Source organism: Rattus norvegicus, chromosome 19 (assembly GCF_036323735.1).
Source record: "Rattus norvegicus strain BN/NHsdMcwi chromosome 19, GRCr8, whole genome shotgun sequence".
Taxonomy (NCBI): domain Eukaryota; kingdom Metazoa; phylum Chordata; class Mammalia; order Rodentia; family Muridae; genus Rattus; species Rattus norvegicus.
The window spans coordinates 25,093,649-25,116,709 of NC_086037.1; the positions used below are offsets into that span (position 1 = coordinate 25,093,649).

General features: G+C 44.2%; 1 protein-coding gene and 1 pseudogene across 1 annotated transcript; both read left to right on the forward strand.

Annotated features, from left to right (window-relative positions):
• Positions 1 to 6,254: 6,254 nt before the first annotated feature.
• On the forward strand, positions 6,255 to 8,366 carry LOC134483464 (disks large homolog 5-like). The gene is made up of 2 exons (XM_063278725.1): positions 6,255 to 6,412; positions 7,045 to 8,366. The coding sequence occupies exons 1-2, from the start codon at positions 6,327 to 6,329 to the stop codon at positions 7,223 to 7,225; spliced, it is 267 nt and encodes an 88-aa protein (XP_063134795.1). The 5' UTR covers positions 6,255 to 6,326; the 3' UTR covers positions 7,226 to 8,366.
• An 11,132-nt stretch (positions 8,367 to 19,498) lies between these two features.
• On the forward strand, positions 19,499 to 20,300 carry LOC134483465 (DNA-directed RNA polymerase II subunit GRINL1A-like; annotated as a pseudogene).
• Positions 20,301 to 23,061: the final 2,761 nt, after the last annotated feature.

A 23,061-nucleotide genomic window follows, 5' to 3' on the forward strand; every position in this document is an offset into this window, starting at 1 on the left:
GCTGGCTAAGAAAGATTTCACGAGACGTGATACACAGCCCTCGGACTTCTGCTCCAGTCATCTGCACAATTTTTCCCGGACGATATCCTCATACCTCCAGCAGGCGGGTGATGAAGCTGTCCACTCTCAGCTCCCCTTCAGCCATCTTGTGGGCACCAGACTCTCCTCCCTGCAGCAGGAACAAGGGCTTCTCCATGGTGGCTGCAGCAGCAGTGGTGGTTTGGCATTCTCACCTAGGAGGCCCTATGCCTTTCTACCCCAGTTCCAACTCACCTCAGGCCCCGGCGTTCCCCCCATCCACTTCCCATGGAGCAGGGAGAGCAGCACCCACTAGAAATAAAAGGGAAGCCCTTGGTCCTGCCAAGAGTGAACCCCCAGTGAAGGGGCTTGTTGGGGGGGGGAGGGTGGTAATGGTGGGAGGATGAGGAGGGGACACCCATACAGAAGGGGAGGGGGAGGGGTTAGGGGGATGTTTGCCTGGAAACCCAGAAAGGTAATAACAATTGAAATGTAAATAAGATATACCCAATTTAATAAAGATGGAGAAAAAAATAGAAAGAAAAGGCACACATTTAAAACAGAAGAATATGGACCCTAATTTTAAACCACAGCTCTGTCAATTAACTATACATTAAGGAAGCTCAGAAAAGCAGGCCAAACAATTAATATTTTCTCGGTTTAAGTAAATAATAATGTCCGTTTCTTGCTATTGTGGAGGGAATTAAATAGATAATATGTAATCATGGAAGTTTTGAAGTACCATCCATTTTTCTGTTCATTAAATCAATCTTACTCATTTCATTGATCAAATATGTATGTTTTCCGTTTCACAGTTATATGTATAATAAAACCAGTATAAAAACCTTCAGAATATTCAGTTATTATAGATATTTGTCATTTCTTACAGAGGGCAACTATGATTGACCACACCCAATTCTATAAAAAACAAAACTCAGGAAACCTGGCCCTTGGCAGCAATGAATCAAGAAATATCTAGGATGGTGGGGCATGAATTCTGCCAAGCAATGACCTCAGATAGGTGGGGTTGTGAGGAAGATGTATGGTTGAATAGCACACTAGATTCACGTTGTATCATCTTGATTTAATCTAAGGACAAAGAAGTGCAGTATCTCTGATGGCTTTCTTCTAACCCCTTGAAAGGTTCACTGGGGATTGACCATAGAACTTCATTCTTCTTGCTGGGGCAGCAACACTCAGGGAAGCTTGAGATTGCCATAGGCACAGTATTAGGCTAGAAATGCTGAGTAGGTGATACTAAGTTGTTCAGATGGTGATACCCATTTCATTTGTTCTTAACGTGGACCTAAGGAAAGACAGATCGAGGTCCTTAGAATACAAAGATCATTTCCAGTTCTTTTCTACCTTTCCTGAATGAAAGACTGGTTGGCAGAGAATGGTAAAAATTCAAGAATTGGTAGATGATGCTTTGAATGGAGGGTGGGTTTCTGTGCTGGTTTTAGACAGGTTCTCAATTACCCCATCTTGTTCTCTAAGTTGCTCGTCAGGTTCACTTTGAGCTCAAATAAAGCTGCTTCCACTTTCCAACAGGTAGTCTTACAAAGGGGCCTCCAAGGACTGTGAGGACAGCATTAGCCAATGAGAGCTGAGGTGTGTAACCCACAACTGTAGCTTTATCTGAAAGACCCTCAGACAGAGGAGACTCTCTCTCGCTCCAGTCCTGAGGACAATCACCACCCCATGAACACACAGGACTCAGTCTTGATGTAAAAACAAGAGGTTTACTTTGGGATACCAATGCACTGGGGCTCGACATGGTCCTCACGCAGGAGGGATGTGAGGAGCCTCGAACAACAGAAATGTACAGCTTAAATAGTCAGTTAAGATTACACAATTTCATTACCTCAGGTATTTCGGTGCCAAGGATAACTAGGCAGATGTTTCTCATCCTGGAATTCCTGGGATAAGGTCTTAACCACATCAATGCAGCTATTTCAGTATGAAGGACGTCTGACTTGATATATGTTTTCTTATCCTGGGGTTCCCAGGACAAGGACCAAGGATATCTGTCTTGGCAGGTGTTTCTCATCTGGAGTTCCCAGGACAAGGCTATAGCTATGTCAGCCTATAGCACAGCTGCATTCAGTACCAAGGACATCTCACTTCTATAGTGGTCAGTCAGCTTCCCAGAGATGTTTCCTGTCTTGTAATTGCCCTGCAGTAAATATTTTCTATACCCTCTGTTCTTATGGTCAGGCAGCTTCCTAGAGAATGGGTGGGAATGTGCTTTCTGTACTTTCTGTTCTATTGTCTAATGTGTAGGGGCTAAGCGAGGGCCAGCTTAAAAGATTCTCATTTGTAAGAAATGGCTGTACTGATATCAAACGGGGATCTTTCATATCCACTTTCTTCCAAGTCTACCAGCCATCTCAGATTGTTGCTGTAATATGCCTGACAATCAAGGACATAGAAAAAGAACTTGATACACAGCAAGGACATTGTGATCATATCCTGTGTTGTTATGTATGTTCTGGATGAGGTTGGTTAAAATGACAATATTGCACAAAGCTTTATATAGGACCCATCAAATTAAGGGTCACTATGCACTGTCATAGCTAAAATGGCCTGGTCAGAAGTGACCACTGGATCACTCTTCTGTAACTTCACATGAAAGGCTTGTGCTGTTTGTGTTTTTTTTTTATTTTTCTGTTTTTTCTTATTTATTTATTTATTGTTTTATATGTTGTCAGGAAGATAGTTCAAGTCATGGATCTGCCCCCCAAATCTGAGCTTTGCTACCAATACTGTAAACAGTATTAGTGTATGCATTCAATAAAATAACTTGTTTTTTTTTTTAAGTAGGATACATGCGTTTGTGTTTTGTGGGGTGATCCATGAAACAGGAGTGAAGATGCTTGTTTCTTACTCTGTCCACTGAGTTATGTCTCTAGGCTTGTCCTACTCCTTTGGCTGCACCCCCCCACACACACACACATCTGCTGACTATTTTATTTTTCAGATGAAATCATACGTTATAGCTTAGAGAGGCCTGTAAACAATCCTGCTTTGGTAACTTAGGTGCAGAGAGGAGAGCCCCACACTCAGCCTGAGGGTGCATTCACTGGTGGATCCAATATTTCAGTTTCCTCTGCTAACAGATCACCACATTGTTGCCAGGACCATAATGAACGCAATTCTTTCTCCTAAGGAATCCGGTGGCAACTGTTAAATGTTAAGCACAAAGCTTCAGGTTGTACCTATAACACACACCCACAATGCAACCTACCCTACAGGCTATTTCTGGGTGTGATTTCATGCACCTGCACATGATGAGACAGGAGACCTCTTTGGCTACTTATAGTAACTGGTGTGATTTCTCAGTAATCTTTAATGGGTAATATTGCTGACTGAGGAGAATTTGAGGTAGGATGAAACATTTCTGTGCAGGGATTGGGGAGGAAGCACTCATTTAGATACATAGCAATGACTTAGGTTTTTCCAATCAAGCCTAGACCCAAATTTAGCTTTGGAATCATGTGGTGCTCAGTGGCTATGCCACAGGGAAGTCTCCTGAAAAGGGCACATCAGCTTTTGCTCAGTACAGGGAGAACATTAGCAGGGAGGCACAGTCTGTTATCCATGACATCAGCCGTCCCTTCGTGGACATTCTATTGTCTCCTAGAGAGACCTTGGAATCCCTGTGATGTCACCAGTATCGTTGTGACAACCAATTCCCTACTTTTTCTCTTATTGTCCAAAGGATATATCCACAGGCATGTATGCCCGTCTTTGTAGGCGCTTTGGGAGAGTTGATGTTGATAGAGAAGAGTCTAGAGTGAAGCAAACGAAACCTAAAGGTAATGATGGACACAGGACATGGGGAATGTGGAGTAAGTTCTGGGCAGTGTATGTTGAGCTTCCTCTCAGGGGTGAGTGTGGGGGCCTTCAGCTGGCCTTTATAGCAATGGGCCACAACCACTGGAACATCTCCACAGATATTGAATTCCATGATTATCACAATTCCTGAAAGTCAAGGTTTTCACATCATTAGTTTCTCCATAACCACATGGAGGATATGGCAATGCCTATGCTATTATTGGGTGAACTTCTAGTCTTTACTTTTACAGTGCATTCGGTATGTTAAATTGATATAATAACACCATCAGGAGGCATGGAGGGTATAACTTTTCTGAATTAAACAGGGCATCAATGTACTTCACTTTCATTGCTTCTTTAAATTCAGTGACTATCTGACAGTAGTAAGAGGGAGAGAACTGTGCTCCTGGCATGACCGTATATTCTTAGAACTCCTTTGACTACCTCTGGCTGACGGGGCCAATCTTACCTTCATATATTAGAGGTTCTGTGTGGCAGATATTTTTCTACAGTAGCCAAACTATATGGAGCAGGTAGAGAAAGAGCCTGTAACCTATTGGCACTTCTGGGGCATTTGTCATTTCAGTAGGGGGAATTAATAAATCTGTTGACCATGTCCTCCCCCTACATGACTTTTTAATGCAAAGTTATTGGACTAGAGTAACAGTGTAGGATATCTGAGTATCCCTGATCAATCAATTCATTGTGGATGCTGAATTGATGATCTGACTTCTGAAACCAGAGGGGTGAGGGTCCTGAAACCAGGTTGTAGCCTGCGTACCTGATAATAATCCTGGAGAAGGCATCTCTCTGGTACTTGTAAGCCTGTGTGGGCGGGCATAGGGAACACCTGGCTGCTTACATCTCTTGGTCTCTATATAGTAGTGGGGGAACTGTGATCCACTTAGGATGCCTCTTACACATAGACCAAACTCCTTGCAGTGACACTGGCTTCCAAGCATGTTCTCCTGTTTGGACCTCACTGTGGTCTGTGTATGCTCTATGCATTCACCCCATGCGGGTTCACTTGTGTTCTTCTACCTACAGCGGCCTGCAGACAGACATCATCCCCTGAAAATGTCCTAAACAAGGTGCAGGCCAACGAGGAAGAGGAGAGGCTGAATAGAGAACTGGAGCTAACTACCAAGGAGAGAAATGAGCTGACAGATCGCCTCCTTTATGTGACAGGTGGATCCATGAGCAAGAGGTATGCATTGCTCCAAACAAACGACCTTGTTCTAAACCTCATCTCCCATAGAGAGGAGATTCAGAACCTGACCCTTACTGAGGAGTGAGATTGAAAATGGACTCTCTGATTCTGCCTGTTGAAAATCTGAACTTGCAATCTGAGTGAAGATTTCAGGGATAAAGTCACTGGAGCATGAGTTCCCAGTGTACAATTGGAAAGCCCTTGACAGGTGGTAGTTTTGCAAGGTTCTAGGTGCTGTGAGTTTGTGGAGAGTGTTTGTACTTGCTAGGAAGGTGACTGAACGCTATCATCTCCTGGCAGCAGCCTTAGGTGACAGGTCCCAGGTTGTTCATATCAATGCTTAACTAGAAGGCCTGAGGCTCTGGCCTGCTCCTTCTTGTCTCTGTGCCTTACACTCTGAGACAGTAATGGTGCATGCATTTCTACTGTTTCTCATTGTGCTCTTTCCATATTTGTCTCTCTTTCACATTCTCTGAGTCTGTTTACTTTTCTTTTCTTGTGGGTGTGTCCCAGTTTGTGTGTCTGTGTGTGCACAGGTCTGCATGCATATGCACAACTTTTAGATGTTTCTATGTCCCTGCACACTTGGAATTTAGGGGTCTGTTTTTTGACCTCAGGATTTACCTGTATAATAGTTTCATGGAGGTGTAAGTGCTTTATTTTGGAAGCCCCACTTTCAACAGTACAGTTCTTTGCCTGTGTGGTCACATTTGTCTATACATTTGTATGCCTTGGGCAGATTATAAGTTTGTGGCAATATCTGGTCTCATCTCCAGAATTATGTGTACTGTCTGCCTCTAGAATATTAGTTATTCGGCTTGTAGCATTCCACTTGTCACAACAGGAAAAATGAAATCAGAGGTTTCTGGATGTGTGTGTGTGTGTGTCTGTGTGTGTGTGTGTGTGTGTGTGTGTGTGTGTGTGTGGTTGAGTAAGCTCTGGGGACTAGGCTCTGGACAGCATAACAGGTTTGAATGCAGATCCAGCCCTCCTGATTGAAAAAAGTGAGCCAGGGAACCCTTTATCTGGGTGCTTAGCTTCTGTTGTCCTGGGCACACAATTCCAAGTTTCTGAAGCTGAAGAAGATCCAAATATGTAGAATTCAGAAAGTGTCCTTACAGGGCTGGGGTAGTACAGGGCACAGCCTGAGTTCATATAATCCTAAACCTCGATGTTCATTGTGTTCTATCTTCCTGGGGCCAGCCCCTACTTCAGGCCAAATCCATTTTATGAAAACTTGAAGATAAAGGAGAAAGAGGTCATGTCATTACTGCACAACTTAGACACAAAGAACATTGAACATCGTGAGAAATTTCAGAAGCTCAAGAAGGAGATTAACTTCTATCAGTAAGTACTGGTCAGAAGGGCCCATCACTTGTGGAATGGCCATGTCTGCCTCTCTTTGTTCTGGACTGGAGGGTCTGCAGCTCTGGGTCCATCTCTTCTGCTGTTTAAATATCACTGTGCCGTGGGTCTTTTGGACTCAGTTTCAGTTCCATAAGAGACTGTCAGTTATCACCACAGTGTCTATGCATCTTTAGAAGGCTCTGGATAGAACTACACTGATTCAGGCATCAGAGTGTTATTAGGCCAACCTGCGGCTCTGGGGTCATACCAGGTTTAACAAAGCTCAATGTGTGGACTACATGGTTAGCATGACCTCCCTTGGTTCTACTGTCCTCTTGTGGTTATTTGCCGCCTACTAATTGATGTTGCCCCGATGCATTGGGCTCTCATGGGTAGTTGTAGATCCCTTGTTCTTTTGGACAGACATGGACTCTTATTAGTGCTTGGGTCACAGAAACAATTTATTTTTCCCTGGATTGGCCGTTTGCTGTTTGTGCAGCAGCCATACATGTATGGAGATGTATTCTATGAAGTCTTTATGGGTATCTGGGTCCTGGTGGAGTTTGTGGGATTTGGCAGTTGGAATGGGAGGAAGAAGCTTCAGGATCTTACTATGCAGAGTGTGTTTCCAGCAACCTGCACAGCCGGCTCCTGATGGACCAGGCATGTATGAAGAAGAAGTTGGTCACATTGAAGCAGGAGAGCAAGGAGTTACAGCGATATTTGTTTGAGTTGAACCCGAATAATGAAGACGAACAGGAGAATACCAGCAACCTCCAGACCCAGCAAAATGTGGTAGGAACAAGCAGCTGAGTCAGATTAACAATGTCTGATACCATTTGCCTATTGGATACAACTTTGTTTCCCCTATCACCTTTCTAATCTCCCCACACCCAGTCAGTCACCCACCTCATGTGATAGAGTTATTCATTGCTCTGTCTATGCACAAGTATTCTGGGATGTTAACCACTCTTCAGAAACTGAATTATGGGCAATTATACTTCTCTGCCCTTTTTGAAACTGCAGTCCAGAAATGGTGACAGAGGAATAACATATCACATGACTGCATCTCCCTATCACAGATTGGATGCTATGAAGAGTTTTGAACGAGTTCTTGGTCGTGTGACAAAGGTCATGCAGGGGTCATGTGATGGTTGGAAGCACCTTGTAGGGATAAGAACCAAGTGCAAATGGCAAATGAGTCCTGGTCATTGGCTTTGCTCTGGGTATCATGTGGCCTTCTCCTTTCTTCCTGCACCCCAATTAGGTCTCTCCCCATTTCCCCATTCTTGGTTTGCACTGGTAGAGTCTGAGGAGCAGCTTGTTCTCCCACAGTACTGTGAGGGTTGCTGGTGATGTTCCCCAGCCTGCATAGATATCAGCAATGATTTCAGTGAAAAGATCAGTGCTGTCTGTCCAATGCAGCTGAGGGGACAGAAGGCAGCAACTTGACAGCTGGTATGGGTGTCCCCACCAAATCCGTGTCTTAATAGCTGCCTTCTCCTCCCAGGTCTCAGGAACTGCAGGAGACATGGCATAGGATGGATCCCAGGAAGACAGCCCCCTGAGGAATGAGTTTCTCTCTCAGGAGTTCCCTGTGACGATAATCCTCACAGTCAAATACTTTTTTTGGGTGAATATTCTTCTTCTCAGATAATTTCCTCAATGTTTAGAGACCCTACATTTATGTATCCGTATGCCAGCCTGTCTGGTTGAGGTCTTTCTCCTTTCTCATACCGACAACACCATTTGAGAGACATCTGAGGGGACTGCTTGATGTCTTGTCCTAGAGGAAAAACAGCACTACAACTGTGTTTCTAAATGTTCATTAAGAAAATGCTGTTAAGAAATGTTTTTGGTTATGATTTTCATTGAAGTTTTCTTTTTGTTATTTCATAGTTATATATTCTTGTTACTGTTTTTCATTTTTATACCATTTTAGTTGTTCATTTTATGCCTGTTTTTTGTAAATTGTATTCCTTATGAATAAAAATTGATTTGTAACTCTTGACTCTTTAGACCTTCTTATTTAAGGGTCCTTTCCACTCCTGTAGACTTAGAACTGACAGCTGGGTATGGATCTTTGCATGGTCCAGGCAGCATGGGTAAATAGGGAATTCAAAGCCACCAAGGGGTACACATGGTGATAGTGTCTTTTGTGTGGATAATGTGACTTTTTTTATGGACACACACTTTATGATGTAATCACTGACATACTGTATCCATGCTGTCATGTGTTCTGCTCATCCTAGTCTATATCAGTCTACAACACACATTCCTTATTGACTGTGTGCACCAGATATTGAGTAACACACACTCATGCCTGTAGAGCTGCAGAAAAAATGACAACTCTCACAAAGGAATATAGAATAATCCTAATGGAGAACCATGTGCCTCAGTTTTTCTTACAATACAGCATTAGTATTAAACCACAAAGATAATGACCATCAACGGCATTTTGGGAAATAGGTTTTTATAGGTGCTGTTTCACTTGATCATTCATATGCTGTGTTTTTTATTGTTGCTGATTATATTTATTTTTATCATTTAACTCAATGGATTTTTTTCAAATGTATGGATGTATGTATGCACTCCTCAGTGCATTTCCCTCATGATCCAAAAGAGGGAATAGCATTCCCCGTTATAGGTGATTGTTAGGGACCATGTGGTTCTTCTGAGAGAACAGCAGATGCTCTAACCTGTGAGCCATCACCACAGCTCCTGTAGGTAGCTTTTGTCCTTCCAGGGCATGTGCTATACTAGATGGACGCCATCATCTCCCATTAAGTAGAGAGATCTCAGGAGATGTGTATGTACAGGTGGTTGAGCGGTGCCTGCTCAATGTGGTAGCCTGCTAGGCATCCACACCGGGCTCTGGTGCCTCCACTGCTCATTGTGCATTTAGGATCATCCTCCAGCATCACTCAGTTTCAATTCCAAACAGATCTTTCACTTACTATCGATGATTATATACATTAAGCACATCTGATAAAATACTGAAGAGACTAGCCTCCTTCAACAGGCCAACTTGGCATAATGAATTCTTTTGATAGAAAGCAAGATAATTATCTTAATCTATGCAGGTCAGGGAGGACCTCAAGAGCATCCATATTGAATGCAGACTGCAGCTGGGAACACATGTTTCTTTTCAGAGCACGTCTGTGCAAGCCCAGAGCTTAGGTGGGATAGTTCATGTTTCACCTTTTACATGGAAATCTGTGATTGTATTGAGAAAGTATATTTTCCACGTGACTCATTTACAATTTATGGAATTAAACTGACTTACTGAGAGTGGAGGTGACTCAGAGAGATAAAGTGCAGAAGACTTATTCAGTATGTCTGCAAACAGATGCTGTCTCATTAGGGCTTTTCAATGCTCAGCAGCTAGAGAAGCAAGGGAGAGGCATTGGTGACTCTCAAGCTTAGGTCCTCTAGTCATTATAAGCTGAGCATGACACAAAAAGTCATAGGTATCACACTAGAATCTAGTAACTAGATTTAACCAACCTATCACATTAATGCTGTGTTTGGTGGTATTTTTTGCCCTCTTAGGACCTGGAAGAGGCTTGGGGTTTTCTAATCCGACTCATAATTTATTAATCTTCCCAACACTATGTGCTTTGTTCTGTTAATGCTAACAGCGCCATCCAATACCTAGGATATTTTCTACTGACATGTGTGACATGAGACAAAACAGTCCCTGTCATCCCTCACCTGAATAAACTTCCTTAGAGTTCAGTGTAGTTGGAGGGTCCTTCTTTCCTCTCCAAGATCGAGAAACATTTCCAGTCTTCAGACAAGAGTGTCAGCCATTGTCCAGTGACTGTCTTGAGATGTCCACAATGTCAGCTGAGTGAGGGCAGGGCAGGGCTGGGCAGGGCAGGGCATTGGGGCAGGGCAGGGCAGGTCAGGGCAGGGCAGGGCAGGGGATTGGGGCAGAGTCCATGAGATGTCAGTAGGCAACAGGCCAGCTGGGGCTAGTGTGGGTACAGGGCTTCTAGTGTGGGTGTGAGAGGAGGAAATTAGGAATGGTCAGATTCTGATGCAGCACATAGGCCGGAAGCAGCTTAGATAATCTCAGTGCCATATAGGGACATTGTAGACACTGATGGGCACTGTGGGGATGGTAGGGTCCCATATAGAGCTCTCTGCAGGTGTCAGGAGAGCATACAGTGGCTCTGTCAGACTTATGACAATCAGGCAGGCACTGGGTGCAAGTGAGAATCATGGGACAAGCCCTGTCTGCAGCCTGGATTTGGGACATTCCCAGGTGCCCCATGGACTGCAAATAAAAAGGCAAAGGACACAGGGAAGCCAGCAATTCCCATGCACATGACATAAATACTTGTAGATCTTTCTAGAATTTCCATAGACTATCTGTCACTAGTCCTCATTATAGAAGGCACCAACACTCTGCCCTCTACTTCAACTTGGTGAGACAGCTATTCTAACTCCAGCAGGAAGGCCTCAGGGAAGACAGTAAGAACTCGCAGGTGACTCCTTTTACTATTGAAACAGGGTCTTCCTATGGAGCCCAGAGTGGCCGTAGGGTCCTAATGCTCCTGCCTCACAGTGACTAGAATTCCAATCCACCCTCAAGAGCAGTTGATTCATCACTAGATCAGACTAAGGACATGTGAGGCCCCAGGGTGCTAGGATTACCAGGGTCCTAGTAAGTTTCTCCAGCCTAAATTACAACCTGAGTCAGTGCTGCTATTTGGGACACCGCCTGATGCCCAGTGACATCACACCTTGGAACTCTTTGTCAAACATAAGCTGTTATGGGAATGAAGTACCCACACAATAAAAACTGGTCTGGAGGGGTTGGGGAGGTTGGGGATTTAGCTCAGTGGTAGAGCACTTGCCTAGGAAGCGCAAGGCCCTGGGTTTGGTCCCCAGCTCCGAAAAAAAAAAAAAAAGAACCAAAAAAAAAAAACTGGTCTGGATACTCCTAGGTCAAGAATCCCCTGTTGGAAATGCTTTGGACCGCAAAATTTTAAATTCTAGATCCTTCTGGCTTTTAGAAGATTTATAAATACAAAAAAAGAAAGATGGGCATAGTAATTTAAGCCAGTGATCCCGGTCATTGGAAACTGAGTCAGGGTGATGGAAGACTGTAAGTTCCAGGGCAACCTGTGTTTCAAGAAAAAAAAAAAAGGCATGGTGAAGATTCCACTCAAGTAGAAAACAAAAGGGTTTCACCTGGGCCCTGCCATCCACTGGTCAGCACTCTCATTACCACAGCCACAGGCAGACACTGGGGAACATTTCCCACTGTCTCTCTTTGGGATGCAATCCACCCCATGATTCTATGTGAGGAATCCCCCAAAGGTTGCATCATGTAAGGGACCTAGAAAGTTCCAGGATTGGGAGAATTTAGGAGTTTATAATTAGGGATGATCTACAGCTGTGGCAAAGCCTATTCCCAGCACATGGCAGCCCTAGGTTTGTCCCCAACAGTAAAAATAAAATCCCCCAAAATAATTCAAACAAAATGTCCTGAAGCCTGCGCCCTGACCAGTCTCCTCAAAAGTGCGCAGGAACCTGGGTCCACATTTAGGACCCAGCACGACCTCTGTGACCCGTGAGAAGGGATCTAATATGGGAATTAGTACAGTATGACTTATCCTTGTGGATACCTTTGGTGACAATAACCACCTACCCCTGAAAACCCATCTACCTGGGGGGGCTCAGCACTCATGTCACCCAAAAAGCCCAGATCCTAGGGCCAGCATGGGCAAGTGGTGAAGAAAGTTTGTCTCTCGTGAACATCAGTTGCTGCTCCTGACCTGACTCTATCCTCAGGAGACAATGTCACCCCAGAAAGTGTGGGTGTCAACGGCTCTTCCCAGGCCAAGCCTGGGATATGCTTAAGTTCCACAATGCACAGCAGTGCTCACTCTAGAGCTAAATGTTCTACAGCTGAAAGGGGTGGGTGCTCTGCTGGCCACGCCCCTCCCCTGCAGTATTTACTGCACTCAGAGTGGTGCTTCAGATGTGAGGGACTTCTTGAGGCTACTCCCATGGAGAATGGCAGATTCATCAGAACGGGGCACAGGGTGAGTTCAGAGCACAGCTGGGAGGAATTTAGGGATGCCAAGCCATGACTAAGACCAGATCCTGGGCTGACAGGCAGTTGAGCTGGAGAACTGGCATCCAAAGAGTGACTGCCTGAATTCCTCTTAGACCAAAAGCCCTGAATCTGAGCTACTTTGGTGCGTGCTCCTAAGTGGGGTCCCAGACACAGCTCAGAATTGGGGCTGTGCATGGACTTTGGTGCTGGCAGCAGGTGGCTTAGCCATAAAGTGCCGAGCTTTCCCATCTGTACCCACTCAAACTCCTCTGTTTCATTTTAGGTGTGTTTGGTATAGTTTTGAGACAGGGTATCTTGTAGCAGCCCAACTCGCTTTGAGCAACAATGTAACAGAAAAATAACCTTGAATTCAGGATCCTCCGACCCCTCTGTCCCAAGTCCTGGAATTAAGACCTCCAGCTGTGACCATTTTACTGCAGCATAGGATCCATCTGTATTAGAGTGAGCTTTGGAAATACTGGAGCTCTGACTGTTCCTTAGAATTCCGGTTTCCTTAATTCTTAGCAGGAGTTTTGTGATGATGCTGATGAGAGAGTCAGGAGTTACACTGGGAGAGGTAACAGTCCTGGCAGCCCTGAGTGCGCAGTGAAAGTCAAGACAGAAGCCTGCTGATTAGCACCTGAGTGAAAGTGGGAGGATTCAGAGTTCAAGAACAGACTCAGTTACATACCTAAGACCATATTGCAACATTTTTGTTTCATTTTTGGCTTGTTTTCTTTGAGACAAGGTGTTAATTTATAGCCCTGGCTGTCCTGGAACTCACAATGCCTCTACCTCCCAACGGATGGAATTAAAGGCATGTGCCAACATGCACTGCCACTAATTAATTTTTAATTAAACATGCTGGCACAATCCAGTAATCCCAGTGCTTAAGAGGCTGAGGCAGGCAGATATCTGGCTTCCTGACAAGTCTGATCTACAGAGAGCCTGTCAGAATAGCCAGGGCCAAACAGAGAAACCCTGTCTCAAAAAATAAACAACAAAATGAATTTGTTTTAAAGAAGAGAGGAACTATTTAACAGAATTAGAGGCAGAGAACCAAAAGGTAAAGGGCAGTGCAGAGTCTAGCTTCTGAGACGAAACTGGACACCATGGGGTTAGGGTGGGGATTCTCATCTTGGACTGGGAGACAGAGGGTGACTTCAGGCATGGAAGGCTCAGTCAGTCATTAGTCAGGATTCTCAATCAAGAGGGTGTTGTAAGATCCAAAATGTGTGAGCAGTGTTCTGCATGAGACTAGAAGAACCCGCCTACCCATACAAAACAGCCAATGAAGATTAATCACAAGCATACGTCTGGAGGTCCACAAGAGGTTAACGTCCACTTTAGTGTGGATTATTCAGAGCACAGGTGGAGAGGAGTAGAAGAGCTGATGGTGGCTGAGGCAGGAGAGGAGTTCGGGTGTGAATTTGAGCCAGTAAAATGGAGCTTGGAGGTCGGGCAGAGCAATGAGAGGTCTAACAGCATAGCTGTTGAGATCCTTCAGATTAATTTGTCTTAAGAGCCTCATGCCATAGCCAAGGGCAGGAATAGATCTGACTATTGGGTGGCTGGGCTCACATAGCCCTAACAGGTTTGGCCTTGCATCTGTGGGATTCCAAGTCTCTCCCTTTAGACACAGCCATGGAGAAGGTGTAGCAGTGAAGGTGCAGATGGCTTTGCAATGCTTGGCTTATGGTGTTGAGTACTTCATGCTCCACAGAGCTAGGGAATGTCCTAGAAGCCAGGGAGGCTGAGCCATGAGGAAGACAGGTCTCCAGGAGAGAGAAATGATAACCAAAGTCACTAAGAACTTCCTGAATCACAGTGTCTGTTAAGCATATATTTTATTTACTTACATTTATGGGCCTGAGTGTTTCACCTAATAAATGCTTGTGCACAATGTGGTATGTGTGGTGCCCGTGAAGTCCAGACTGATTCCCTAGAACTGCAATTACAGCCTAATAGGAGCCACCATGTGGGCACTGGGAACTGAACCCTGGTCTTCTGCTCTTAGCCACTAAACCAACATTCTCTTCAGCACACCCCCTCATTGTATTGTCATTAAGATTTACCCATTTAGCCTTCAGTATTTGAATTAATGAAGATGTGACAAGAGTCATAGTTACCATGATGGTTCAGGCATAGACAGGCAGGCATCTCATTGTATACAAAATATAAATTCATTCTTTCTTTCTTTCTTTCTTTCTTTCTTTCTTTCTTTCTTTCCTTCTTTCTCTTTCTTTGTTTTACTCTTGGAAACAGGGGTTTTTTGTGTAGCTGACCTGGAACTAGCTCTGTAGAGGGAGCTGGCCTAGAATTCACAGAGATCTGTCTGCCTCTGCCTCCCAAGTGTTAGGATCAAAGGCCTGTGCCACCACCACCACACATCCTTCTGTTTTAAAGGAAAAATGTAGCCCTACATGACAGCACGAGTTTAGTCCCAGTATAGACATTTTTCTAGAGTTCCTGAAGGGCTTGCTGCCTTCCCCTTTAGCCCTGGCTAACATGAGAGCTCCACACCTATGGGGTTTGCTTCATAAGAGTCTGGAGGATGAGGGTCACAGGCTGATATATCTGTGTACAGCAAAGGATGCCTGGTGAAGGTCAAGTGGGTACAGATCAGCAGGTAAAGGCTCTGCCACCCAGCCTCATGGCCTCAGTTTGATCATGGATGAAAGCAGAGAACTGAGTCCACATTGTGTCCTCTGCTCTCCATGTGCATATCATGGCACAGGAACACCACAAACTACATAAAATGTAAAATGCTGAAATGCTGACAGAAGAGGCCTACGGTAGGCGCCTCCTACACCTGAGACTTCCAATGCCGAAAAGCAGGAGGTAGAGAGTGAGGATGCAGAGTGCACACAGGTCAGGACAGGGCCATGTTACTGAAGCCTCCATGTGTGGTGAGCAGGCTCTGGGGCACCATGAGGGACATCAGGAGCTTCTGCACTTTATAGAATTACAGGGTTCCATGTTACCTCACATGCCCATGATTTGCCCCCTACTGCAGGGAGAAGCCAACACCAGAAGCCTCCAGCTCCCAGCCCTGCTTTTGCCATGTAGGTTGATCCAGAAGAGCTTGGAAGTCCCTGGACCTGGAGTCTCAGGTGGTTGTGAGCCACCTGACCCTGGTGCTGGAGACTGAACTCAAGTCTTCTGCAAGAGCAGCAAAGACCCGTGCGCTGCCTTGCCCAGCCAGGGCTGTGAAATGGTGTTTATTTTCATCTGAACAAACCCAACAACAGTTTAGGTCCCTAGAAGCCACATGAACCTGGATGCAGTAGAGTCTGTCATCCAGCCCTTCCCACAGGGAGATAGGAGCCTAAAGTGGACAGTCTCTAGGATTAGGGGAAGGGCTAGCCTAGCATACACAGCCATGGACGAGAGGTAGAAGGTGAGGACCTGTGCTCAGGTTGTCCCTGACCTTTACACAGGCACATCAGTACCTGTACTCACAGAAACACCATACAGACATAGGTGAGAAAAGAAATAAAACAAACAATATTGAAAATACAATATACTGGGGCTGGAGGGATGGCTGAGTGGTTAAGACCACTGACTGCTCTTCCAGAGGATCTGAGTTCAATCCCCAGCAACCACACTGTGTCTTATAACCATTTCTAATCTCATCTACTACCCTCTACTGTTGTGTCTGAAAACAGGGACAGTGTACTCACTCATATGGACAAAATAAATAGTTTTTGTTTTAATCCTTTTCTAAAAAAAGAAACCCATCTGTGACACATGATCATTGTGTGATTCCAAATGTCGCTAAGTCAGTACAGTCCTATTGCTACATGGTCCACCAGTTGTGTCAGCCTTGGTAGTAGAGTGGCACAGTTGAAAAGATGCTGGTCACAGTGACCAGGCAGCCTAGAAAGCTAACCATGAGCAGAGAAGGCTGTGCTGTGTCCTAGTCCTCTACCCCACACTGCCACCTCATCCCTACGAATAGAGCAAAAAAGAACAGATGAGGAATCTTCCAGGTTTCTTTCCTCTTTGACTTCTTTATTAACCTAGCCCCTGTGCTACATGTAACCTTGTCACATCTTCTGTCCCATTCCTAAGCCCTCATACCTCTCAGATAAGACAGGGATCTTGCTTTGGGGAGAAGCTCTGGTCCCTCTCTGTCCTAAGAGGCTCTGAGCCATCGCTGAAAGAGAGTCCTCTGAGGATTGAGGGAAGTCCATAGCCCGTACTCTGACTTCCAGGAAGGTTTGAGGAAGGTGGTCCTCTTCTTGTGGTTCCTCTAGTAGGAGCAGCCCACACTTGGGCCCAGCTCCCACTATCAGGAAAAGACAGGTGGCTCTGGTCTTTGCACAGCTCCAGCGGAATGAACAGTGCATCTCTCCTCTCTCTCTTGCAGGAAGTCTCAGCCTCTGGTGCAGGTGATGTTCCCAAGGCAAAGGAAAGGGAAGTGCAGAGTGAGGACTCCCAGGATCCTTTAAAACATTGTCTGCATTGTCTTCATTAATTTTTATGTTTAATTTTTATTCCATGTGTATTGATCTCATTGTAGGGGTGTGCATTCCAAAGCATGAGTGTTGAAGGTAGAGCAGAAAGCATGGGAGTCACTTTATCCTACCGCATGGGGTCCCAGGCTCTGAACCGGGTTGTTGAGCTTGTCTACAAAGAGCTTTCATACTGAATTTCCTGCTGGCTCTGATTTCAGGGAGAGCGTCTCATAGAGCCCAGATTGGCCAGTAAACTACTGATCATCCTGCCTCAAGTATTGCCATCTAGTTCATGAAAGGGTTGAGTTATTGAAACGAGGGACTGGGGATGGGCAGAGGTGCATGACTGAGGCTATCTCTGCTCAGTGGCATGCCTTTGGGGACTGATAGTTTTCATCACTGAGATGTCATTTGACTGCAGTGCTCCTCTGGAGAGAAGGAATCTCTTTTGCCAGGGCATCAGGCTCTCCAGACAGGCCTGGAAGGTGGAGGTCTAGAGGCCAGGCCTGCATTCCTCTTCAGAAGCTGCATTTACCACTCTGGACAGTGCTATAGCACAGGGTCACATATCCAGTTCTACCCTGAGACCTGCTGATAAAGAATGTCTATCCTGGGACAATGTCTATCATCGGTTCAAGGTGTGGCCCAACCAACTTATTATAAAGGATGATAGTGGTTGGTTGAAAAAGGCAGTAACTTTCTATGAACCATATATTAAGTTTTTATGTATATTAAAATTAACATTGGAAAGAACGATGGTAGGAGAGGAAGCTGGAGGACAACTGCTGCAAATGCTTGCTTTTGAAAATGCTAATGAAGAGTATAGGAGAGCATAATTACCTATAAAGGAGACTGGGGATATTAATGCTTATATGAAGGCATGTAAGTATATCTTCTCTGAAAATGGAAAGATGCATTTTTGGCACGTATTGATCCAGATAGAGTTATTAAATTATACATTGAAATACTCTTGAATATCCTATAGGCACTTTAGCTCAAGATGAGTTGCCTTTAGAATGGATATATATTAAATTTAACTTTAACAAAACATTAACAACATATGAGGAACAAATTTCTTTAATTATTCAGCAAGGCATACAAAGACCTGTTACACTGTGGGGATATGATTGTGCTGATTTTGTTTTCTCATTAAGCAAAAATAAAGTGGAATATTTAATGCAGACGTCTGAAGTTTTTCAATTAGCCATGATTTCTTACACTAGAAATACTGAATTTCATTTTCCCCATAGTAAATTCTGGGATTGCTTAAGAAAACAAAAAAAAAATGTGATACATACACTAATTTCTGTTGATCCATTACCATCTGCCGTTACTGTGTTTACAGATGGCTCCAAGACCAAAGATCTAAGACAGATGGCTTATTGGACCAAAGATAAATTTTGGGGACAAGAATCTTCTTTTGGGTCAGTACAACAAAATGAAGTATTAGCAGTAATTAATGTATTGCCGGATTTTACTCATGATGTAAAAATATTATAGCCGAGTCAGTTTATGTTGTAGGAGTAGTACAGAATATTGCAACTGCTGTTGTTTCTACATCTAAGCCTATATTAAATGTTATTCTCACATATTAAAGGACTATTGTTATTCTGAAACTCTAGAATATTTATTACACATATTACACACATTCAAGATTGCCAGCATCTTTAACACATGGCAATCATATGGTAGATCAATTAGTGGCATTTGCTACCCCAGAAGAAAACAGTCATAATCATGCCAATACAGGATATTTGCATATTAAATATAAGGTTCCCTATTCTGAAGCCAAACAAATTATTGCTAATTGTCGTATTTGTGAGCCTTCACTTATAAAATGTATTCCATCTGAAATTAATCCCAGAAGAATGCAACCTAATACATCGTGGCAGATGGATGGAACCCATATTTCTGAGTTTGGTCGCCTTTCACATACACATGTAAGCATAGATAATGTTTCAAAATTTGTATGGGCTACACCATTGCCAGGAGTACGCACTGCTCATGTTATACAGCATCTATTGGAAACTTCTGCTGTTATGGGACCGCCTTCTAAAATTAAAACTGATTATGGACCAACATATATTTCTTATAAATTTAAACAATTTTGTCGGCTCTTCCGGGAAAATGGCAACTCCTGCACGTGCTCCAGAGTTGCCGCTGCCCTGGAGCCTGCGACCTCCATGGGCCTTGCTGGGGAACCCTGCCTGTGGGGCCAGCCTCAGCCCATGCACAATGTGCTCCCTGCCCAGAGGCTTCGAGCCCCCAGTTCCTGAGGACGAGGACGTGGGGCGGCAGAGTTTGGCGGAGCTGTGGGAGAGGTTGAGGGGCCAGGAGAGACTTTTGCGCAAAGAAATATTCATTTGCAAATTGCCCTACAAAGGTAAAAAGATCTCAGACACCACTGCCAAACTGAGAGCTGCCATTTCAGAAAGTGAAGAGGTCAGAGGGAGAACTGAACTACTTCATCCTGTTAGTGTTGACTGTAAGCTAAGGAATAAAGCAACCACAAGAGTTGACACCGACATAGACAAGGCCCAGAATTCTGACCTGATGCTTGATACTTCATCATTAGTTCCTGAATGTTCGTCAGTAGACATTGAATCATCTAAAACAACCTCAGAAACACAGGGACCAAACAGCTCACTCACAAAGGCAATGAAGAGACTTTGGAGACTGGCTGCACAGTGAGTACCAGCCCATCTGTCCGCATCACAGCCCAGGCTCCCCCATCTGAAGTTAATGAACATCTCCCCCAGCCTTCAAGTCAAGCGGAAGAGGTTTCCAGCAGCGTCGACAGTCTGTTTATCACTAAATTGCAAAAGATCACAACTGCAGACCAGACTGAACCCTCAGAAGAAAACACCAGCACTGAGAACTTTCCAGAACTGCAGAGTGAGACTCCTAAGAAGCCTCATTACATGACAGTGCTAGAAATGCGAGCTAGAAACCCAGTGCCCCCTCCTCATAAGTTTAAGACAAATGTGTTACCCACACAACAGAGTGACTCAACAAGTCATTGTCAGAGGGCTCAGTCTCCTGCTTCCTCAGAAGAGCAGAGACACAGGGCTAGGCAGCATCTTGATGATGTCACAGCAGCTCGCCTTCTTCTGCTCCACCCCCTGCCTGCACAGCTGCTCTCCATAGAAGAGTCGCTGGCTCTGCAGAAAGAGCAGAAGCAGAATTATGAGAAGATGCGGGCAAAGCTCGCAGCACAGAAACTAGCTGAGAGACTGAATATTACAATGCAGAGCTACAATCCAGAAGGGGAGTCTTCAGGGAGATACCGAGAAGTGAGGGATGAAGATGATGCCCAGTCCTCGGACGAATGCTGAAAATGAGCGCTGGGAGATCCCGGGAGTTGACTGTTGAGCTTAAATTGTCTCATCTAACTTCCTAACAAGTACCAAGACTGTGTCAGACCTTGTTGAGGGACAGCAGTTGAAGTTACACAAAGGTAGCTACAAAATAAGAACCCAGTTTGTCTTTCAGAAGATGATCTTCACATGCTTGAACAGTTCAATATTTGAACATTGTGTTTGGCCGTATTGTGTTACAGTTTTGCAGTATATTGTGCATTGGTCTGATATTTTAGTGTGAGTAGAACACACGTTTTCTTTAAGATATCTGCTTTTTCCTTCTTCGTATTCTTATCAGATAGCACTGCTTACACCCCTTCTGGTGAAATACTTTGTTATTCCAGGCACCTAAAGTGAATTAGGAAGGCCTGGTCCCCTCACTCAAGAAATGAGGGGAGCAGTCTAAAGAATGGTACGCATGCTTGCATGGACACGTTCCTGAGACGCTGGATATGAAATGCCGCACACAACACTCGGGAACCACCACCACTGTGTCTGCTGCTCTGTCCTCTCTTGGGGCGACTGCTGTCACCTGTGATGAGGTTAAGGAGCACTTGGAAGAAGTGCTAGGTGGGGAGGGTCTTCTGAGCTGGTGTGGGGAGCTGCTCCTGGCTGCCCTAGGCTTGAACTCATTGCCATCTGGGATGATAGGTCCCTGTACAGGACACTCGTGCTTGGTAAGGAAACCGGTGTTTTTCTAAGAGTTACAGTTGAATTGTCAGTTAATTGCTTTTTTTCCTTGTTAAACCCACAGAGGTGTTTACAGGCTGCAGAAACCTCAGTCCTGTATGTGCACATTTGTGCTGTTTCAAATGATTATATGATCATTTCCAGCAAAGTTAACAATGTTATCAAAAAGCCTTTTTCTATTATGTGGAATTTGTAAAGGAGAAATAAAATACCAATCAGAGCAAAAATAAAAACCATTTTGTCAATGATATCATATTGTACATATTACTGGTATAGAATACCATCCACAAGGACAAGCGTTTGTTGAAAGAGTTCACCATACCCTGAAATGACAAATTATAAAATTAAAAAGGAGGAAAAGAGATGACCTTACACAGCCTGAATGGAGTTGGCATACCAGTCCCAGAGTAATATTGGCATAAGCATTATTTTTTATTAATATTCTTAATCTTAAATTTCATAATTATAAGCTTCATGTAGGACCAATAAAATTAAAGGTCCATATGAGGGCTGCAGACATGACTCCATGGTTAAGAGCACTGACTTCTCTTCCAGAGGTCCTGAGTTCAAATCCCAGCAACCACATGGTGGCTCACAACCATCTGTAATGAGACCTGATGCCCTCTTCTGGTGTGTCTGCAGACAGCTACAGTGTACTTATATATAAATAAATAAATCTTTAAACAGATAAAAAGTCAGTATGAACCTTTGTTGTCTAAAATGGCTTGAGTCAGGGCTGACAACCAGACAGCCCTTCCAGCACCTGCCTATGAGCTCACAGATTTAGGCTTTATAAACTGACATAGAAAAATGCCCAGGGTCGTAGCCTGACAAATTCTCAGCTACGTCTCTGATGATCAGTCTTAGGGTGGGCATTCAAAAAACCATCCCTCTCTAAGTGAGGTCAGAGTTTGTGTGGTTTATGGGGCAACTCCTGGACCCCATAAGGCTGGATATTTCAGCTGCTCTTCAGTACATGCAGGAATCCTGAAGAAGTAGGCAAATTAATATAGCAAACTTCCTTCTTCCATGTCCTTGATATGAGCTGCCAGCAGAAGGTGTGGTCCAAACAACAACCAACGGATTGGGTAAAGATCTTTACCAATCCTACAACAGATAGAGGGCTTATATCCAAAATATACAAAGAACTCAAGAAGTTAGACCTCAGGGAGACAAATAACACTATTTAAAAAATGGGGCTCAGAGCTAAACAAAGAATTCACAGCTGAGGAATGCCGAATGGCTGAGAAACACCGAAAGAAATGCTCAACATCATTAGTCACAAGGGAAATGCAAATCAAAACAACCCTTAGATTTCACCTCACACCAGTCAGAATGGCTAAGATCAAAAACTCATGTGACAGCAAATGCTGGCCAGGATGTAGAAAAAGAGGAACACTCCTCCATTGTTGGTGGGATTGCAGACTCGTACAACCATTCTGGAAATAAGTCTGGAGATTCCTCAGAAAATTGGACATTGAACTACCTGAGGATCCAGCTATACCTCTCTTGGGCATATACCCAAAAGATGTCCCAACATATAACAAAGACACATGCTCCACTATGTTCATAGCAGCCTTATTTAGCCAGAAGCTGGAAAGAACCCAGATACCCTTCAACAGAGGAATGGATACAGAAAATGTGGTACATCTACACAATGGAATATTATTCAGCTATCAAAAACAATGACTTTATGAAATTCATAGGTAAATGGATGGAACTGGAAAATATCATCCTGAGTGAGGTAACCCAATCACAGAAAAACACACATGGTATGCACTCATTGATAAGTGGATATTAGCCCAAATGCTCGAATTACCCTAGATGCACAGAACACATGAAAATCAAGAAGGATGACCAAAATGCAGATGCTTCACTCCTTCTTTAAAAGGGGAATAAGAATACCCTTGGCCGGGAATAGGGAGGCAAAGTTTAGAACAGAGGCAGAAGGAACACCCATTCAGAGCCTGCCCCACATGTGGCCCATACCTATACAGATATTAGATAAGATGGATGAAGCAAAGAAGTGCAAGCCGACAGGAACTGGATGTAGATCTCTCCTGAGAG

Coding starts and splice junctions, on each gene's coding strand:
- LOC134483464 (XM_063278725.1), top strand. CDS start 6,327: ATGTCATTACTGCACAACTTAGACACAAAGAACATTGAACATCGTGAG. Junction 6,413..7,044: donor AAGGAGATTAACTTCTATCA/GTAAGTACTGGT, acceptor GTGTGTTTCCAG/CAACCTGCACAGCCGGCTCC.